The sequence below is a fragment of the Kogia breviceps genome, chromosome 9 (assembly GCF_026419965.1).
Source record: "Kogia breviceps isolate mKogBre1 chromosome 9, mKogBre1 haplotype 1, whole genome shotgun sequence".
Classification (NCBI taxonomy): Eukaryota; Metazoa; Chordata; class Mammalia; order Artiodactyla; family Physeteridae; genus Kogia; species Kogia breviceps.
The window spans coordinates 69,272,347-69,293,368 of record NC_081318.1 but is presented as its reverse complement, the minus strand read 5'-3'; the positions used below and the strand labels follow the sequence as shown (position 1 = coordinate 69,293,368).

The window sequence follows — 21,022 nt, the reverse complement described above, 5'->3', positions numbered from 1 at the left end:
GTTTTCAATAAGGCTTTATGTAGAAAATATTAAATAAACATCAAAAACTTTAATCTGTGTATAGTACATATCCACAGCCAACAAGAAAATGTAGGCAAAAAGGTGAATTTTAGGGGAATTCCCTGGCGGTCCAGTGGTTAGGACTCTGCGCTTTCACTGCAGAGGGCACAGTTCAAATTTTGACGTCTTTCTTGTTTATACAATTACTTATTTAATATTAGTGTAGAAAGGACCTTTAGGTAATAATTCATGTATTTTATTCATAACACTGATTCCAGTGCAAAAATGTTGTCTTGCAAATATGCTAGAAAAATCATTTTAGTATTTGAGACCAAGTTTCTTTCATTTAAAAAACCCATTGTTAAGATAGATTTATTTGGAAAAAAGAATAAAGTACTTTCACAATTATTCTATTTAAATTTGGAATGCGGTTTTATCTCTCAAAGCAGGAGGAATAAAAAATCAGCTATGGTAATTAGGCATCTTCCTGTTAATTTCTGATTTGAATTTACCTTACATAGCAGACAGTTATAGGAAAAAAAAAGGCTTTTCTCATTTAAATTGCAAATATTGAGTGATGATTTCAGACATCTAGTTAACTTTGGGTTTTCATGGAAACAAATGTTTTTTTAATATTTAAATATTTAATATTAATATTCTATACCATGAGAGGTAGCTGTGTCCCCATTGCCTGGCTGAAGGCCGGGGTTAGAAGGTGTTCAGAGGCATTTAAAAGAATGAGTGGATGTAACTGACATGACAGGAGGCCTCTACCACAGGTGTGTGTGTGGGTTTGTGTTGTGCGAGCCCCGACTTCACAACCTCTTCTATCGCCCCCGAAGCCCCCATGTGGCTCTGCTCTAGGCCTTGCTTCCTGTCTGTCTTGAGCTCTGCAGCCTTGTCTTTATTTGGTAAAATAAATAAATATTTACTTATTTATTTATGGCTGCGTTGGGTCTTTGTTGTTGTGCGTGGGCTTTCTCTAGTTGCCACGGGGGGGCTGGCAGGGGCTACTCTTCCTCGCGGTGCTCTGGCTTTTCATTGCAGTGGCTTCTCTTTTTTTTTTTTAACATCTTTATTGGAGTATAACTGTTTTACAATGGTGTGTTAGTTTCTGCTTTACAACAAAGTGAATCAGTGATACATATACATATGTTCCCATATCTCTTCCCTCTTGCGTCTCCCTCCCTCCCAACCTTCCTATCCCACCCCTCTAGGTGGTCACAAACCACCTAGCTGGTCTCCCTGTGCTATGCGGCTGCTTCCCACTAGCTATCCACCCTACGATTGGTAGTGTATATATGTCCATGCCACTCTCTCACTTCGTCACAGCTTACCCTTCCCCCTCCCCGTGTCTTCAAGTCCATTCTCTAGTAGGTCTGTGTTTTATTCCCGTCCTACCCCTAGTCTTTTCATGACATTTTTTTTCTTAGATTCCATATATATGTGTTAGCATACGGTATTTGTTTTTCTCCTTCTGACTTACTTCATTCTGTATGACAGACTCCAGGTCCATCCACCTCACTACAAATAACTCAGTTTCATTTCTTTTTATGACTGAGTAATATTCCATTGTATATCTGTGCCACATCTTCTTTATCCCTTCATCTGTTGATGGACACTTAGGTTGCTTCCATGTCCTGGCTATTGTAAATAGGGCTACAATAAACATTTTGGTACATGACTCTTTTTGAATTATGGTTTTCTCAGGGTATATGCCTAGTAGTGGGATTGTTGGGTCGTATGGTAGTTCTATTTGTAGTTTTTTAAGGAACCTCCATACTGTTCTCCATAGTGGCTGTATCAATTTACATTCCCACCAGCAGTGCAAGAGAGTTCCCTTTTCTCCACACCCTCTCCATTTATTGTTTCTAGATTTTTTGATGATGGCCATTCTGACTGGTGTGAGATGATGTCTCATTGTAGTTTTGATTTGCATTTCTCTAATGATTAATGATGTTGAGCATTCTTTCATGTGTTTGTTGGCAATCTGTATCTCTTCTTTGGAGAAATGTCTATTTAGGTCTTCTGCCCATTTTTGGATTGGGTTGTTTGTTTTCTTGTTACTGAGCTGCATGAGTTGCTTATAAACTTTGGAGATTAATCCTTTGTTAGTTGCTTCATTTGCAACTATTTTCTCCCATTCTGAGGGTTGTCTTTTGGTCTTGTTTATGGTTTGCTTTGCTGTGCAAAGGCTTTTAAGTTTCATTAGGTCCCATTTGTTTATTTTTGTTTTTATTTCCATTTCTCTAGGAGGTGGATCAAAAAAGATCTTGCTGTGATTTTTGCGGAGCACGGGCTTTAGTGGTTGTGGCTCGTGGACTTAGTTGCCCTGCGGCATGTGGGAACTTCCCGGACCAGGGCTCAAAACCGTGTCTCTTGCATTGGCAGGCGGATTCCCATTGGCAGGCAGATTCCCAACCACTGCGCTACCAGGGAAGCCCAAAACAAATGTGTTTTATTCAGTTCTTATAAGAGAAATTTATCCTCTAAAATGTTGTTTCTACAGGTTGAGTTTTGCTCACTGTTTTCGTTGCTCTATTCCAGCCCTTAGAACAGGACGTACAACATGGTAGTTTTTTGGTAAATATTTATTGAATGAGTGAATGAGATCAATACATTCTTTAATTTGGGGAAATGCATAGTCTGAAGCTTTAAGTGTCTGTTTTCTATTTTTTTCCCCAGATAAGAGAACTGCATTTTGGGTCAGTAACTATAGTACTAGTTTTGGTTCACATGTGCTTGAGGAAATTTCCATCTGTCTTACAAGTTAGCTGCTACATTAGTTCTGGATTTTAAGGTATAGTTTTGGACCAGGGTTACCTGCCAGGATACAGGCATAGCAGGGAAACCTATTTTGGGTAGAAGTGCCCTGAGCCACTTACCTGAACAAAGTTTCTGTACAAGTTTAGTTAGGGTATAATCTGGAGGAAAATAGTCCAAATTATAGACATGGAAGGGTATTAATTAGTGAGTATTTCTCAAAGTGGGTTTTTAGACCATTTGCATCATAATCATCTGAACACGTGAATAAGCTCCTAAGACTTTATAGTACTTATTAATATATTTGATTATTTACTACGTTCTTCAGTTTTGTAATGTAGGAAAAGTGATTCTGCAGTGCCATGCACTTGACATGTTCTGTACCTGAGCTCACTGGATGTAGTCTGGGAATTATCTGCTGTAGGACCATGCAGGGTGTATTACAAGGAAGGTGTATGTTCTTGAGCAAAGATCATGATTGTTTTTATATACATGGTGGTACCCTCTAGGCTCTTTCTATCAGTTATTTATTAATAAAAATCTTATAAAGGTGAACCTTATCTGGATGTATACAGATAAACTCAATTCAGAATGAAGACCCTCAATGTGAATTGTTCTTTCAGAATTATCTCATTTCAACTGAAAATGCAATTTGGTAATTTTTTTAATAAATACTTTTCCTTCTTTCCTTCCAACATAAAACCTACTATTAAACAATAATTCTCATACTTTTATTTAAATGCTACCACATTTTCTTTGATATAATACTTATATTAATAAGACTTTGGTAACCACTGCCACATAACATCTCAATTTACTTAAAGATTTAAAAACAAATCTTCAACCATTTGTAGAAACAATATATATTTTCTCTGAATAAACTGATGTTATAATTTAAAAATTGTCAGTATTATGTGTTTATAGTTTCTCCAAAATCAAGAATTTCCTTGGGGGCATAATTTTATTGCTTTCACATTCCTTCCTATTCTGTTAAGTCTAATGAAGTTTATCTGTCCTCTAGGTGACCTACAAACGAGATCTGTATGCAGCTGAATCGATTATTAAGGGTATGTTTGGCCTTATGACTGTCAGTTCCTATGTTTCAAAAATGTAAGCCAGTTGAGAATTTCTCATGACATTTTAAAGCCCAGAATTCTCAGAAGTATAAATGCTGTAGGCCACGGAGGTCTGCGAGTTGTTTTTTTGAAAAATAATTACATTTATTTTGTTTCCTACTTTGAAGTATCACGTATTATGATTTATGTAACATTGGTTTTAGCTTTTATAAAGGAAATACTTTATAAATTTGAGAAACATAGGTGACATTGACACTATTAGAAGTGAAAAGTGATATTTTAATTATAAATATATTATATTTTGTTTTTATTTATTCAGTGGACTGTCTACCCCTTCCCAACACTGCCATATCAGTACATTAGACAACATCTTTTGCATGAGAAAAAAAATTTTCTGAAATAGAGAAATTGGGCTGAATGATTTTTAATTCCTTTTAGTTCTGACAATGACTACAATTTTGTTTTGTAATTTTAGATATTATATATGTAGTAACCCCTTTCTCATTCTTTTCATCTCTGACTCTAAGATCTCAGCTACACAGAAGTAGTTTATTTCATAATCAACAAATATTTATTACTGTGCTTGACACTGTGCTAGAAATGTAATGATGATGCACAAGGGACATTCATTCTGTACTTTTGCAACTTCCACAGTTCACATCACAGTTTCTTAACCTTGGCACTATTGGCATCTTAGGCCAGGTAATTCTTTGTTCTGGGGACTGTTTTGTGCATCCTAAAAGTTGCCTGGCCTCTACTCACTAGATACCAGAAGCACTCTTCCCTCCTTCCCCTCCACTGCTGTGACCATCACATGTCTCCTGACATCACCACTGTTGTATGTATACATGGTCCTAGCCAAAATCAGAGGGGTCTACCCCCAATGCCTAAGCAAGTGTGGTGCTTTACAATCTATTTGTAATTTAGTCCTTCAAAAATACGTTAAGGACAGAACGATGTACTCAGATAGTGACTGAGTAGTGACCTTGTAAATTCAGATGTTGATTGAAGTTGAAAGAAATACTGAATGGGAATTGTGAGGGCAACAATTTTTATTTTATTTTATATCTTATTTCATTTTATTTTATTTTACTTTATGGAAAGCCTATTTAACAATCAGTTGGCTTCACATTCAGAAAACTGAAATCTTTTCTCTGTTCATAACATTCTGTATTTGCAGTTTATCCTCATTTTTTTTGTCCTTCAAGAATATTGTGTTTCAAAAAAAAAGAATATTGTGTTTCAAACCATTAATGTACTTTAATTTGTGTATCTGTGTATGTAAACAGATCATCTATAGCTATAAATCAAAATGTTGACATATATTTACATACGAACCAGGCTATGTGTAACCATTACTCTGGAGAAGTTGCCTAAACCATGTTGTAGTTGGCTATATTCTCAGCCCAAGGAAATTTAAAACTCATTCTGGTTTCTTTGTAAACTCATATCCCTATGAACTAGGTAAAATGGAAGTGAGCCATTTTATGAAAAGTTGGTAAGTAGTTCAAGTGAGGATGCTACATATGTCAGTACTTTGCCTATGTATTATCAAGAGCAGGCTTCTTATCATGTAAAAGCCTACATTTTAAGTATAATTGCAGGGGGCTTTAGTTTTGGAAATTGTTTGCAGAGAGAAGTTGTTTAGGTAACATGTTCTAGTATGCTACCTGTCAAGTATTTAAAAAGTATTCTACTTTTATTCTTAGGGAAAGTAATCGGTCTGGATGTGAACAGCTGATTTAGAGAAGAGTCTCCTTATGTTCTTTCAGATTTGCATTTCTAATAACTTCCCAAGAGATTCTGATGTTGCTCATAGCCTTTGAGGACCACTGCTGTGGTGCCTTCCTGCTCAGTTTGGGTTTCTAGACCAGTAGTGTTGTGATTTCCAGAGAACTTGAATGCAGAATGTCTGGCCCTGACACATTAAGTCAGAATCTGTGTTTTAACAAAAACTCTGGCTCATTAGTTTGTACATTAATTTCCAGAAGCATTCTTCTAGACTACTCTCCAGTCTTTAATAGTTGATATTTTTTCCTAAACAATACCTTTTATTGTATTTAGAGCTTCAAGTCTTTCCATGTTGTCAGTTTCAAATGTTTCTTGGCTCAACTGGGATTGCTACCTGCCTCCATGACTTGAACTAATTCTGTCTCTGAGACCTCATAGTAGAAACAATTCCGGGCATAGGAAAAGGAAAACTCTTAGATTTTTAAAAATAAAATTCTAAAATAGAGGATGGTATATAGCAGGCTACCTATCTGAGCTATCTATTCACCTGTTTGCATTTTCCATGTAAATGTTCAAAGTATTTTTCTAAGCACTTGTATGACACAGCATTTACTGGGTACTTACTTTGTGCCAGGCATTGTTTAAAGCATTTTATATAGATTATCTCTTGCTTCTCCAAGAACTTAATGATGTAAGTAGTGTGGTTGTTTCTGTATTATAGGATATTCAAGGGTCCTAAGCAAATACTAATTTAAGAAGGATAGAAAATTAATTCTTAACTATAAATTTTTCTACCTTAGTCAGTTTACCTCTTTATACAGCTGTTCTCCCTTTTTTCCTTAAGCAGAGATTGTTCGGATTCCCTTCTCTGAAATTCTTGGGCTACATGTGTTTAGGAATTTTGATTACTATGTATTTTCAGAAACTACTGCTGTATGTCATACATTACATCACATTACCAGTGGGATTTGCGACCTTACCACATAATGAAACTTACAGTACATGAATATTTATGCTCAATATTTAGAATGACTATAAAGCCCCTAGCCAGTTCAAGTTTAGGACTCATTTTGCCATCAAATTTTTTTTTTTTAACATCTTTATTGGAGTATAATTGCTTTACAATGGTGTGTTAGTTTCTGCTTTATAACAAAGTGAATCAGCTAACGTATACATATATCCCCATATCCCCTCCCTCTTGTGTCTCCCTCCCACCCTCCCTATCCCACCCCTCTAGATTGTCACAAAGCACCGAGCTGATCTCCCTGGGCTATGCATTTGCCATCAAATTTATATATGAAAACAATTTTTAAAACGTTTAAGAACTTTTTGGATTTTAGCATTGACTGTTAACTTGGTGTGACCCTCTTTTAGATTTGATTCAGTGAAGGTGGAAAGAATGTCTATTCTTTTTTCTATCCTCTGACATTGAGTTGAACCAAATTTATTGGTATTTTTTCTTTAGAATCTAAGGAACATAAATTATGAGAATAGATGGTCTTTCCCTCCCACCTTACCTCTGTACCTGCTTCCAGCACATGCATATTGAGCTCCAGTGTATATATCTATCTTTTTTCTCTTTTAAAATAGAGATGATATAATGTTTGAATGTATGCACTTTCGTCAAGGTTTAAAACCAGGACTTGGAGCACATGGCACTCATGCCAGGTACTTTATATGTTATTTCATTTGTTCTGTGTAATGCTGTTAACATAGATATTACTGCTCCGAATTTTGCAAGTGAGAAAACTGAAACTTAGTGAGATTAAGTACTTTCCTCTAGGTCACTTAGTAAGAAGAGGATCCACAATTTAATCCCCTTCTCCCTTCACCTTAAGCCTGACTCTGTTCTGGGACGTGACCACTTTGCACTTCTGAGTCATGTCCCTACTCACATTGACCACTAAAGTGGATACTGGATGCAATCTCTCTCTTTGGTGGGTACAGCAAATGGCTTATAAAATCCAGCCTGCCCAGTTCAGGTTCTGTTGGGTTAAAACCGTGTCTTCAGCTGGGAAGAATGATCACACAATTGATCCTGAAGATGTTATCTCCTAGTGCTGTGCTAAGCACACAGTAGTATTCTAGAGAGTGTGGGAGTGTGGAAAAAGCAGATAATATTGAAACAGCAGATTTCTAGACAAGACTAGAGAAAGAGTAAAAATTAAAATTCGAAATCAGAATAATAGTTTCAAAATGATGGTTTGGGTACTGTTTCTTTCATTTAAAAATTTAACATTCATCACTGAGCCATAACAGTTTTTCCTCTTCTAGAATGGAACTTTTTTTCTCTGTGATAAGGAGTGCTTAGTATTCTGTAAGTTGTCTTTCCTGTGCTGCTTTTTTTTTTAACTTCAATACCAATTATTGCTGGTCAGTGTATTATATTCTGATGTAACTATTTTCTTTTTTACTAAGTGTTTTTCAAACTATAAAATATTTCTAGGATAAATGTCAAAACTTGTAAGAGCTTTTTGTATTCCCAGATTGACTTGTCACTGGAACAGCATGTATATTTTGGTCCTTAATTTATGTTCAAGTCCATCTCTTCAGTAGGGGAATTTTGATATAACTAACTTCAGGCAAGCTTTTGATGCTAAAATCCTCAAATTATGGTTTATAGCAAGTCTCAAAATCTGACTTTTATGTTGTTAGATAAGTTTTATTTTTAAGCTTAATTTATTTTACTGTCAGTATTTTTACGTGGATTTGCATTTGTAGTGAACTGTTCAATAATAGGAAACATGTACATAAGTAGTACTCTCAGATTTCTTTTACAGTCTTTCACACACACAACTGAAAAATGTACAGTGAATCACAAATTTACTCATGTAAAACAAAGCATTTTTAATACTCCTTTTTCTGAGGTAGAGAATGGGATTCGGTCATCGTTCTTTAATGTTTAACTCTTTTAGGCTTCGGTGTGTGAAATTTAAAACAAACTTTTCGAGGGAGTAGTGTGGTTAATTGGTGCAGCAAGACTCTGGGTTGACTGACAGGTTTGTGAAGAGCCACTAAACAAAGAGGTACTGTACTTTTGTCACATAAGCTGCTTGAGCCCTCCCAAGCCTGCTCTGCATGCTCAGACCTACGCAAACTATTAAAATGGTTACAGCAGTAACATACTTTATCTAGATTTACATGTACCATGCAAACAGTCCCAAACCCACACTTGATTTACTGTGCTGACCATATCATGGCAAAAGGATCAATACTGTATGCTAAATTTTCTAAGATGGAAAGCCCCTAAGGCATTTCTAAATAAAACATTGCATTTATTTTCTACCATCATCTTTGATCATATATTTTAATATTTTTAATTTTCTGGCTGGAGTGTTTTAAAAATAATTGTATTTTGTTCTCTCCTGGTTATGATTGTACAAACCCAAGTAAGCTAGTACTGTAAAAAAACCTCATAGTAGTTTATATAAAAATGGAAAAAATAGGTAACATTGATAATCATTTCATTTTTAACTGGCTTTAATGAATATTACTTAAAATAGTTAATATTAATGTTCATATAAAAATTCATGTCTTTCCCCAGTCATTATGTAATGTTTTCCATTTGCTAAGAACTTTATTTTAAAGGAAATTGATTTCTTGGAAATACCGTATCGCCTATTGGTTCAGAACTTTAGACTTTATTTTTTATTTTTTATTTTATTTATGTGTGTGTGTGTGTGTGTGTGTGTGTGTGTCTGTGTGTGTGTGTCTGTGTGTGGTACGCGGGCCTCTCACTGCTGCGGCTTCTCCCGTTGCAGAGCACAGGCTCCGGACGCGCAGGCTCAGCCGCCATAGCTCACGGGCCCAGCCGCTCTGCGGCATGTGGGATCTTCCCGGAACGGGGCACGAACCCGTGTGCCCTGCATCGGCAGGCAGACTCTCAACCACTGCGCCACCAGGGAAGCCCCTAGACTTTATTTTATAAATAGATTTTTATCTTCAACATCATTGATACAGGTGATTTCTTTCACTGTCAAGTATTTATGCACAGCCAAGCTATAAATCCCCATATGCCTGCTTTTTAATGTTTCATACAATTTTTTAAAGGAATTAAATCAGTAGGAAAGCAATTGAATTCTTTTCTGCTTATACATTGAAAGTAGCTGAATATACTTTTCAGTTGTCTCTGACTGAAAGGAATAAAATCAAATCACATGTGGATAAAACTGATTCAGTGTTCCCGAGATTTGGGAAGATTCATGGTGTTATAGTGTGTATTATGCATATGGAGAAAATAATGCCTTTGTTTTTTAGTGATCCTTTAATATCTTCACTTAAAATCATGGCATTTTAAGTGCATAGCCTTTTCAAATCTTCTCAAATTGAAAAGATGAGAAACTTTAAATCAGTTTTCTACATCTGTAGAACTCTATAGGTTTTTCTTTTCTGATGAGATAAACTCATCAGGTTTTTCTTGCTAAATAGCCAGTGATGATGCCATTTTATTATTAACCATACTTTTTGGACAATGCAAAGCTAAGATTTACATGGAAACTGTAGTTTTTGATGTGTCTGGCTATTGACGTTGATACTTCATTTTCCATATTTTCACATTAATACCAAAACTGGTTTGTAAATACTACACTTTTTGTTCTTCACTCTCTTGAATAGTACTGCCATTGTATCTTACGTGACTCTGTATCAACATTTGCGTCAAGCTTTAGTTAATGAGAACAGGAAGGCTGCAATATAATTTAATAGCAATTTGTTTTCCTTTGACTCTTACTGGAAAAAAAATGTAAATTAGAAAGTTAAATATTCGGGTCAAGATTAGAGAAAGTGGAGTTCACTTTTTTGTTTAACTTTATAATTTCCTTAATTTGTCATTAGTGAGATGCTAATTCAAGCATAAGCAAGTAAATCTGTCATGTTCAAAAACTTCTAAGGTCATAGTGAGGTATTAAGTAACTAGCTAAATAAGACTTAATAACAGACAAAAGCCAGCCAGTTAGGCTTAACTCTGATGTAGGTAGGAAAAAACAAAAATGCAAACATGACACTTCTGCTTTAAGTAATGATACAATGCATTTTATAAATATCCTCATGAGTCACAAGTCTTAGAAAGTTGTGTTTCCTTCATATTTACTTCTCTTAACTAAGAAGGAATATATACTTTGAAAAGAAAAAAAAGTTTTGCATCGTTTTCTTGGAAAACAGTAATATCCTTACACGTAAAAACACGTGCAGGAGACAAGATGTCAAATGTCTGCTTCTTATTTTCAGTTGCAAGGTAGGAAACTTCATTTGGTATTCAGTGACTCGTTTAAAAATGTGGTTAAGATCTGATATAAAACATCTTTAAAAAAATCTGCCTTCCCGATGTCCTCCAGGTAAAATATGTACAGTTGAGAAGAAAGCCAACTTACAGAAGACCACTTTGACCTTTTAATGTGGGTCTGTATTTCTTTCTCAAATCTCTAGTTACTATCCCTGTTGTCCACTTGTCCTGTAGTCATGGCTTGTTGACTGCTTCTCTTTGCTTGACGGCCTGCTGCCCTTACTGTTCTAAGAGCTTCCTTTAGATAGGTGTTCACAGAAACCTTAGGCATCTTACTACAGATGAAACTGAGATGGGGATTTCAGTGCTCAACAGTGGTGATTCTATGTCACTCCTTTAAAATTGTTCATGTGAGACAGAAAATAGACTCTAAGATTGGCTTTTGATTCAGTGAACTGAACAGGAGAATAGAAGATGATCGCCCCCACTTTGAATGGATTAGGACTTGACATCTTTTGGAAATGACTATTTCTGGATTTGATATAGTTGTTTCTTACTTACCTATGAACACAAAAATTTTGGCTCAGGAGGTCAGTATAGTGGATGAGGCCTGATGGAATTCATCGTGTTAGATGTTTCTAAGAAAATGGATAACTGACTTGGATTTTTTGCCTACTTGCTTCTACAACTAATCTAGTATTTAGGTTTACTTCTCTCTTCACCACTGTGTTTGAAAATTTTTTGTAAAATACAAATACCATCCTGAGCACTCATGTGTCCCTACTCATGATTAATTGATGGAAGTATATGTCTAGGTATTCCTTGCTCCTTGTTCATGTGTCAGGGGGTTTATCACACAGCACAGAGGAAGCTGTGCATGTTAAGAGATTTTACATACTACTGTTTTGTGAAGTTAAATGAAGGTTCCAAATTGCATCTGTTTTCTAACCCTTCAAGTAAGACCGGATACTTTATGTATACCAAGAGTTCTAATATTCAAGGACAACTAGAGGAATTTCTAAAAGATGAGTATATTATGAATTAGATTTTGACCTCATTTGTTAACTTTGAGATTATACATTATGCCTCCTATATAGGACTTTAGTTAGAATAACACTGGAATTAAACACTTAGGAAAACACATTATGTATGAATATATTTTATTAAACTGTATATCCTAACCAAAGGTGGCTAAGTTGTAGGCTGCAAAGCACGTTAAACCGGGGGATTGAAAGCTCTTAAAGAATTCCATTTTACTTACAATTAGATTGAAACTTGAGAAAATTTCAAATGAGTCTGGCAGATGAAGCTGTGATACATTGAAAACTTGGGCATTCCGGATATCTGTGCTAGGAGTCCTTTGATGCACCTCCGGCATAGATGGTTGGAATTGTGTTAATGTTCTTCTCTGCTACTGTCAACTCCTGGGAGAGCAGAGAGATAAGCGGAGGCAGAGGAGCATCCTCTGTTGGAAGGACCTCCATGTCTTTTCTCCTTCTTCCACTTGGAGTTAATAGTTTGTAGCTGTAGCATTGAAGGGTTCTGCACAAGAGGACAGCTGACCTTCTGAGTTGTTGTCTCTATTTTATGTCTTTATGGGTTTCAGTTAATGCTTAATTGGTTTTGGTATTGAGAGTGTTGTCTTCTCTAGTATATTGTGACCTAGTGAACCAACATTTATGTTACTTTCTAAGTCTCTAAGCATCTGATTTAGGGTTCTCTTGAAGAGTATTCTTAACTCTTGCCTGATTAAGTATGCAAATGAGAGACAGTGTGATTTTGCTTTTGATATTTAAAGGTTTAGATGGTCTCTGCTCTTTTGGCATGAGGCGGACATTGTTAGATAAGCAGCTGTCAACCACAGCGTGGTCTTGTTATGTGACTAGGGAGTCATGGGAGGCATGTAACCAAGTACTTCATTTCTACCATGTTTCATTGTCTCTAAGGTGCCATTGCTTGTAAGAAGCAATATTATTTTTATACCATTGAGGAAAGAAAAATGCTGCCAATTAAACTACAATGTAATGTTTTATTTTCACTTAGAAACTTATAAACATATTATTAAATGAACTCTTTTATGTTTATTTAGGCATATATTTTTATCACACTTGTTCATATATAAAAAGACACAGGCAGGGCTTCCCTGGTGGCGCAGTGGTTGAGAATCCGCCTGCCGATGCAGGAGACACGGGTTCGTGCCCTGGTCCGGGAAGATCCCACATGCCGCGGAGCAACTAAGCCCGTGAGCCATGGCCGCTAGGCCTGCGTGTCCGGAGCCTGTGCTCCGCAACGGGAGAGGCCACAACAGTGAGAGGCCCGCATACCGCAAAAAAAAAAAAAAAAAAAAAAAAAAAAAAAGACACAGGCAGAGTTCTGGTTTTGGTAAGATGGAGCAAGCTCACTCCACTCTGTTTCTCCTAGCGAATGAATCTATATGGACAGAATACATAGAACAGCTGTTTGAGGCTTCAAAGTAAATAGTACAGGTGGATTAATGAGTAAGACCCAAATTTGAAGTACTATCTAACTGGCAGTGAATTATGTCAGGCTCTTTTATGTCCTGACCTGGGTCCAATGCAGCCCTGGGTCCAATGTCCAGAAGTGGGCTTTGGAGTTGACAGACCTCCAAGAAAAGCCCCTTAATTCTGATCAGAGAAGCAGGAAAGGAATTTCCTAATGTTCAGAAAGTGAAGCTATCTCCCCATTTTTCTTTTCTCTCAGTACTTTAATTCCCAAGCAGTCATGTGGCAACAGTGGCATCAGTGGGGGCCCAGAGAAGCCTAGAATTCTGAGAGAAGTGAACATTCCTCTTAATCAGAGTTGCTATGATTCTAAAAGGTGGGATGACCACTGTTGCTGTTCTTAATTTCTACTGTTGCTTACCTTTGGACAGAGGTGCAGTCATGAGAAATGTGTGCAAAATGGGATAAATAGGATCCCAGCTTTCTGGTAGGAGTGATGAAAAGGGATGCACTAAAGAAGTGGAATGTACAGGGAGAGGTTGGAGGTGAGAGAGGATATTACTCAGATATACAGGATATGATCTGAGGTCAGTTAACATGCAAAGAGTCAGGAAAATCTAAACTCACATGGGAAAGGACATTTAATAGATACCCATGCTGAGATGGCACAGATGTTGGAATTTTCTGAAAAATACTTTAAAGCACTGATTATAAAAATGCTACAACAAGTAAGGGAAAATGCTCTTGAAAGATTAAAAGTCTCAGCGAAGGTGTAGAGAAAATAAAGAAGAACCAAACAAAAATCTTAAAACTGAAATAAAGAAGATAACCAAAATAAAAAACTTACTGGATGTGCTTAATAACAGAATGGAGATGGCAGAGTGCCACTGAAGTTAAAAATACATCATTGGAAGTTTTCATTCTGAACTACAGAATGAAAAGAAATGGGGAACAAAATTAACAGTACTCAGCATCTGTGGGAATGCAGCATGTCATCTGAATCCCGGAAGCAGAGGAAAAAGTGCAGTACAGAAAAAAACATTTGAAGAAGCTATGAATAAAAACTTCCCAAATTTGATAAAAGACATAAAATTGCAGATTCAGGAAGCTCAGGTAACTACACGATGATAACCCCAAAGATGTCCATATCCAGATACTTACTTTATAAGGAAACTGCTGAAAACTAAGACAAAAATCTTGAACGTAACCAGAGAGAAATGATGCATTGCTTATAAAGGAATGATAATTTGAATGACTATAAATTTCTCATTAGAAAACATGGGAACCAGAAGAAAGTAGAATACTATTTTTAAAGTGCTAAAAATGAATATCATTAACTCAATATTCTATATCCAGCAAAAAAAAAAAAGAAAAAAGAAAAATTATCCTTCAGGAATAAAGATAAAATAAAAACAATTTCAGGTAATGGAAAAAAAAGATAATTTTGTCACCAAAAGATGTACTCTAAAAGAATATCTCAACAGAGCCTTTCATACAAAGCAGATGATTCCAGAAGGAATCTAGGAACATCAGGAATTAAGGAAAAGCAACAGAATCAATAAATAGAATAGACTCACATAATTCTTTTTACATTTTAAAACTATTTGTAGATTGAAAGCAAAGGTAATATTTTCTGATGAGTTTTTTCTATGTATGAGACAGCTGCAATGTTGTAGATAACTAAGTGCAGCATAAAAGCAGTAAGGTAAAGGGACCTATAATACCATGGTTAGGTTTCTACATTTTACTTGCTGTGGTAAAATATTTTATTTAGACTCTAAAAGGTTAAATATGAATATTGAAATCCGTAGAGCAACCACTTAAAAAAACTATACAAAGAAATTTGATCAGAAACACAAGAGATAAAACAGAATACTAAAAACAAGTTTAAACGAGAAGAGAAAGGAGAAATAGAGGAACACAAAACAAAGGGAGAAAACAAAAATATAAATAATAAAATAGATGACCTAAATCCAAATATATCAGTAATTTCATTAAATGTCAGTGGTTTCGTCACACCAACTAAAAAATAAAGATTTTAGGATGGACATTAAGCTTCGACCCAACTGTATGCTGCCTACAAGAGTTTACTTCCAACATAATGTTTTAAAAGTAGGTTACAAGTAAATAAAAGTAAAAGCACATACCATGTATTCACTAATCAAAAGAAAACTGGATGGCTATATTAATATGAAAGTAATAAAAAAGTACCTTACATAATAAAAGGATTAATTCACCAGAAAGACATAATTCTAAATGAATATCCATTTAACTGCAGAGCTTTAAAATATACTTAGTGTGAACTGACCAAAATGAAGGGAAAAATAGACAAATCAACAATTATAGCTGGAAAGTGCAATATTTCTCTAAGTATTTTCTGGAATCAATAGAAGATCACCAAGGATATAGAAAGAGTAAAGAGTACCACCAACTAACTTGATCTAATTTACACAAAACTTTCCACCCAGCAGTAGAAGAATAAACATTCCTTTCAAGAGCACCGAGAACATTCTCCAAGACAGAATGTACTCTGGGTAATAAAACAAATATTAACAAATTTAGAGGAATTGAAAGCATGCAAAGTATGTTCTCTGACAATAATAGAAACAAACTAGAAATTGATAATAGGTAAAAGAAAAACCTTCAAGTGCTTGGAAAATGAACATTAAATCATCTGTGTCCAAGAGAAAGTCTCAAGATAAATTAGAGAATATTTTGAACTTCAGTAAAATGACATCACATTTCGTAGAATGCTGCTAAAACAGTACCTAAATGCTTATATTAGAAATGAAGAAAGGTCTTGAATCAATGATCTGAGTTGCTGTGTTAAGGAACTAGAAATAGAGGAGCAATGCAAACCCAAAGCAAGCAGTAGCAAGGAAATTATAAAGAGCAGAAATTAATGAAGTTGGAAACAAAATGTCAGAGACAAAAAACCTAAAGCTGGTTACCTGAAAGGATTAATAACACTAATAAACCTATCATGAGAAAGCAAAAAGAAAGGAAGACACAAATGGAAATGTTACACAATTGTTGATGGCAATGAAAATGGTACAGCTACACTGAAATGCTGTTGACAGTTCCTATAGCAAGAAAAACACATTTACTGTATGATCCAGCATCCCATTCCAATGCATTTACCCTAGAGAAAGGAAAACTTACTTTCACACGGAAACTGTATGTAACTGTGTAGAGCAGTTCTGTTCATAATCATCGGAAGCATGGAACAATTCACATATCCTTCAGGGGATGAATTGGTGAACTGGTACATCTATACAATGGAATGCAACTCGAATGTATATGAATTGTCCATATACAAAATAACTTAATCTCAGAGGAATCATAATGATCTCAAAAGGTTTGAGATCTCAACTGATCTCAAAAGGTTATGTTTTGAATCATTCCATGTATATGATTTAAAAAATTTTTAAATTTTATTTTAGAGCATAGTTGAATAACAATGTTGTGTTAGTTTCAGGTGTACAGCAGAGTGATTCAGTTATACATATACATGTATATATTCTTTTTCAAATTTTCCCATTTAGGTTATTATAGAATATTGAGCAGAGTTCCATGTGCTATATAGTAGGTCCTTGTTGGTTATCTGTTTTATTTTTTGTCTTTTTATTTTTTATTATTTAAATTTAAAAAATTATTTTATGTTGCAGTATAGTTGACTAGCAATGATATTCTTGGAGAGACAGAAATGTAGTAATAAGGAATAGATCAGTGGTTGCTTAGGCTAAGGAGCTGGGGAGGGGGTGAGTACAAAAAGATGGCATGAAGGATTGAACTGCTTTGTATTATGACTGTGGAGGTCGTTACACAAATCCATAGTGTTACAATCATGGAAATGACCACCGTATACACGGAAAGGTAATTTTACTGAATGCTAATTAGAGGTGAAGTGTGTCTTTATAAGGCCCTGATGGGCAGCAATTCTATGATGCCATCCCTATTTCAGAGACGTTATACAGAGGAAAAATGGAAGTTTCAATCAATGAAATAGTAATTAAGTGCTGAAGGTTTGCCAGTTATTTCATTAAAAGCTACAAAAGAAGATTTCATTTTCGCCGCAGAGTGATGTCATTTGCTCTTACATTCTATTATGCCTTAACGTTTGGGACAGGGGAATGCCAGAGCCTGTGGAGAATTCTCTTTACTCCATGAACCTGTGAAACTGTCGTTTGACGTGTATTACTCCAATAAAAAAAGGTGGGGAAACTCCTGAGTAAGATGCTGAATTGGGGAAGTATCTTATCTTCTTTACTGTTTCTGTCAGCATGTGGAGTGGTTGAGGGCCTTCACTCCAGACCAGGTAGCCAGGTTTGAATCCTGGCTCCTCAGTTTACTAGCTGTATAATCCCAGGTGAGTCATTTGTATCATCATCTCTAATGAGGCCATTATGATTTTGGTTAGAATTTAATATATGCTTTTTGTAACACAGAATAATAATAATAATTCATTGTCAGTCGCTCAGTGAGCAATAATCCAGTGGTTTGGCTGAGTTACTCTGGGCCTCAATTGTTTTTTACTTTAAAGGAGGCTAATATTTTCTAACTATTTATTAGTAACATTGCATTGATTCATTACAATTTAAAGGACTCCCTAAGATATTTTGAGCTCTTAAAGCTTAGAGCCTTATAAATAAAAATACCATTGCTCTTTTTTATTCATGTTATTGGTAGTTTTCCTCTAAGTTAAATTTTAAAAAGTTTACTGATTGCTTTAATAGCATGTTACAGACCTTTTTGTATCCTTATGTGCTATACTGAAGACGTAATTTTGTCCCTTGATCATATATAAAGGTACTTTCTGAATGAATAGAAGTACAGATGAAAAGACTAGTGTACTTTCAGGTAATTTTTTTTTTTATTTAGTAAAATTTTTATTGTCAAATAACCCACAGTTACCGAAGTCTAAAACTAATTTGTAGCTTAAAGAATAATGCGCATGTTTGCATAACATCACCCAGATCATGAAAAGAACTTTGCCACGCACCTCAGAAGCCCTTTCCTGTATTATGTAGTGGCTAACCAGATTTTATAGCAATCTCCTCGTCATATTTCTTTTGAACTTTATCACTCAAATGTGCATCCCTCAGCACTGCAGTTTGGTTGTGATAATTTATTTAAAATGACATTTAAAAATCTCAATCTACAGGTTCCTTATCCCTTTATTTTGCTTGCACTTTGTCTTTTGCTGAATTTAGGCCATGTAACTTGTAGCTTTTCTTCTCTTTTGAATTTTGATGGGTGCATATTTATGCACGGTACAGTTCTTTACGTTTTTCTGTCATCTACAAAGTCATAGCTGGATCTAGAAGCTTGGTCAGATTTAGTTTCATCTTTTTTCTCAAGACTAGAGATGGTGTGAGTTTTTTGTTAGAAGACACCTAATGTCTGGTTACATAATTTTGTGATGATAGCAGCCATTGATACTCAATGCCTGTATTGTTAAGAGGTTGTGTGGGTGGCTGAGAATCATGATATATATATATTTGAATTCTATTAATTAGTTTTCAGGTACTGAGGTATTTTCATAAATGAACTTTACTCATCTACTATTTACTAACCCAGTGGTACAGTTTATATGACAAAAATAAATGCTTGATTATTTTTCTTTATCAGTTTTCAAGTGAAAGAATCATCATTCTCTCAAGTTACCAATTATTTTGTGTGTGTGTTTCATAAAAATGAAATACTTCATAAGTTCATAATGGTACTTCCAATTCAATATTAAGTTGTATCTTACTTCCTGCACATTGAGAATCATGGTTCTCAAAGCTACAGGGAATAATAGAATTAGAATATTTTGTAAACATTCATTTTATTCAACAGTTCACACCCTAGGTCTCAAAGTGTCAATATTAATGCTATAAACCAGTGTTATTTCCATAAAAGTTTAAGCAATATTTCCTACATATACTGTCCCCATTTACTCTCCTACTGCATTTTTTTGTTTACACTGTGTGTTTTCAGGTTGTATAGCTGTTATACACTGTCCTGTTTTAACTTTAGCTCTCATTTAGTCACAGTTCTGCTAGTAACTCTGTTTTATGCTATTCATCGATAATTTTGTTCACATCTCTCTAGACTTTGGTTATCCAAAGCTTGAGCTCTGGTACATTTCTTAGGAAAATTTCCTGGGAAACTGTTTACTTAATTCACGTTGATAACTGCTTGTTCCGTATACTTGAAAGTTAGTTTTGCGGAATGTAAAATCCTTGGCTCATATATTTTCCCTGGCATATCTTAAATATGGTCCTCTATTTTTCTTACGTAAAGTCCTAAAGATTATCTCATTTTTATTCCGTTATCTGTTTCTGTTCTTTTTGTTTATGTGCCCAAAGGAATGATTTTTTTTTTTAAGTCTAGTAATTTTGCTAGAAAATGTCTTGGTATTGATTTTTTTGGTAAATATTTGCAGGTATTGATATGTGATGTACTTGTGTGTGTATGGGTGTTTGTGTATAATTTTTAGTAGTCTCTTTTTTCTTTATAGATTTCTATTATGTTTATCTTAGATCATCTTTACCTAACTTTAATATTTATTACTTTATATTGAATATTTATTTAAAAAAATTATTTTTACCTTTTTCTCTTAAAGTATTATTTGTTAGTTTTATACGTGTGTCACTTCTAGTATAGTCTTCATTTCTTAAATGATCTTTTCTTCTATTTTGAGCTCTTTCCTGAGTTCTGCAACCTAATTTGAGTTTTTAAAATTCCAAATCAAATGGTTGTTTCATGTGTTGTTTCATTAGCTCAATGGTTTTTAGCTTGTTTTGAAATAGATTACGGTTTTGATTGGTTTGATGGGCACATCTTTCTGGCATGTTCTCATTATTTTTAAAGGTGTTATTCTCCTTATTGTCTTTTTGCTTACAATAATTTTGTGTGGGGTTTGGCTTTGATATTTTTCCATTATTCATTTGGATGTGAAGTTAATTTTCTTGAATTTGAAGAGGAAGACAGTTTTGACTATAGCTCAAAGATCTCCCTCTTTTGATGCCTTCTTGTGGTGTCCACAAATGTGGAAGCACAATTCTAATATTTTTCTGGCTCTGTTCTCCTATCACACTTCCAAGTGGATCTTCTCTTTCTTTTGGCTTTGGCTGCATTGGGTCTTCATTGCTGCGTACAGGCTTTCTCTACTTGCGGCGAGTGGGAGGTACGCTTCATTGTGGTGTGTGGGCTTCTCATTGCGGTGGCTTCTCTTGTTGCAGAGCATGGGCTCTAGGTGCGCGGGCTTCAGTAGTTGTGGCGCAGGGGCTCAGTTGCTCCACGGCATGTGGGATCTTCCCAGACCAGGGCTCGAACCCGTGTTCCCTGCATTGGCAGGTGGATTCTTAACCACTGCGCCACCAGGGAAGCCCGTCCTGTGTAATTTTGATTCCATTTCCAAGTTCTCTTTTAGTTGGACCCTGTGCTGAAGGTGGTGTGTCAATTTTCACAGTATGTACACTTTTCCTTCAGACCTAACCAAGTTCTCTCGTATTAACCCCACAAAAAGTTATTTTCGTGGGTAAAACTCCTCCAGTTAGGGCTGCTCTTCTTAAACTTTCAGTGACTATCTGTTGGCAAACTTTAAGGTTCTTCTATTAACCAATCTGTCAGACACCCTGTTTTACTGATCCCTCTACTTGTTCCCAGATAGAGTCCAGTATTTCAGGTCTTGCATCATTGTTGTTGGTTTGTTTTCATTTGGCCGCATCATGAGGGTTATGATGAAACCTTTGTATCTAAGTTTATTGAAAATGTTGTCC

At 35.4% G+C, this 21,022-nt stretch overlaps 1 protein-coding gene across 4 annotated transcripts in view; it reads left to right on the top strand.

Moving 5' to 3' along the window:
• CRPPA (CDP-L-ribitol pyrophosphorylase A) overlaps window positions 1-21,022 on the top strand; it is a 327,279-nt gene that overhangs the window by 118,042 nt on the left and 188,215 nt on the right. For all 4 annotated transcript variants that reach the window (XM_059074968.2, XM_067042599.1, XM_067042597.1 and 1 more), the window contains exon 5: window positions 3,785-3,830. In XM_059074968.2, the coding sequence (XP_058930951.1) occupies window positions 3,785-3,830 (46 nt within the window). The remainder of the gene's footprint in view (window positions 1-3,784; window positions 3,831-21,022) is intronic.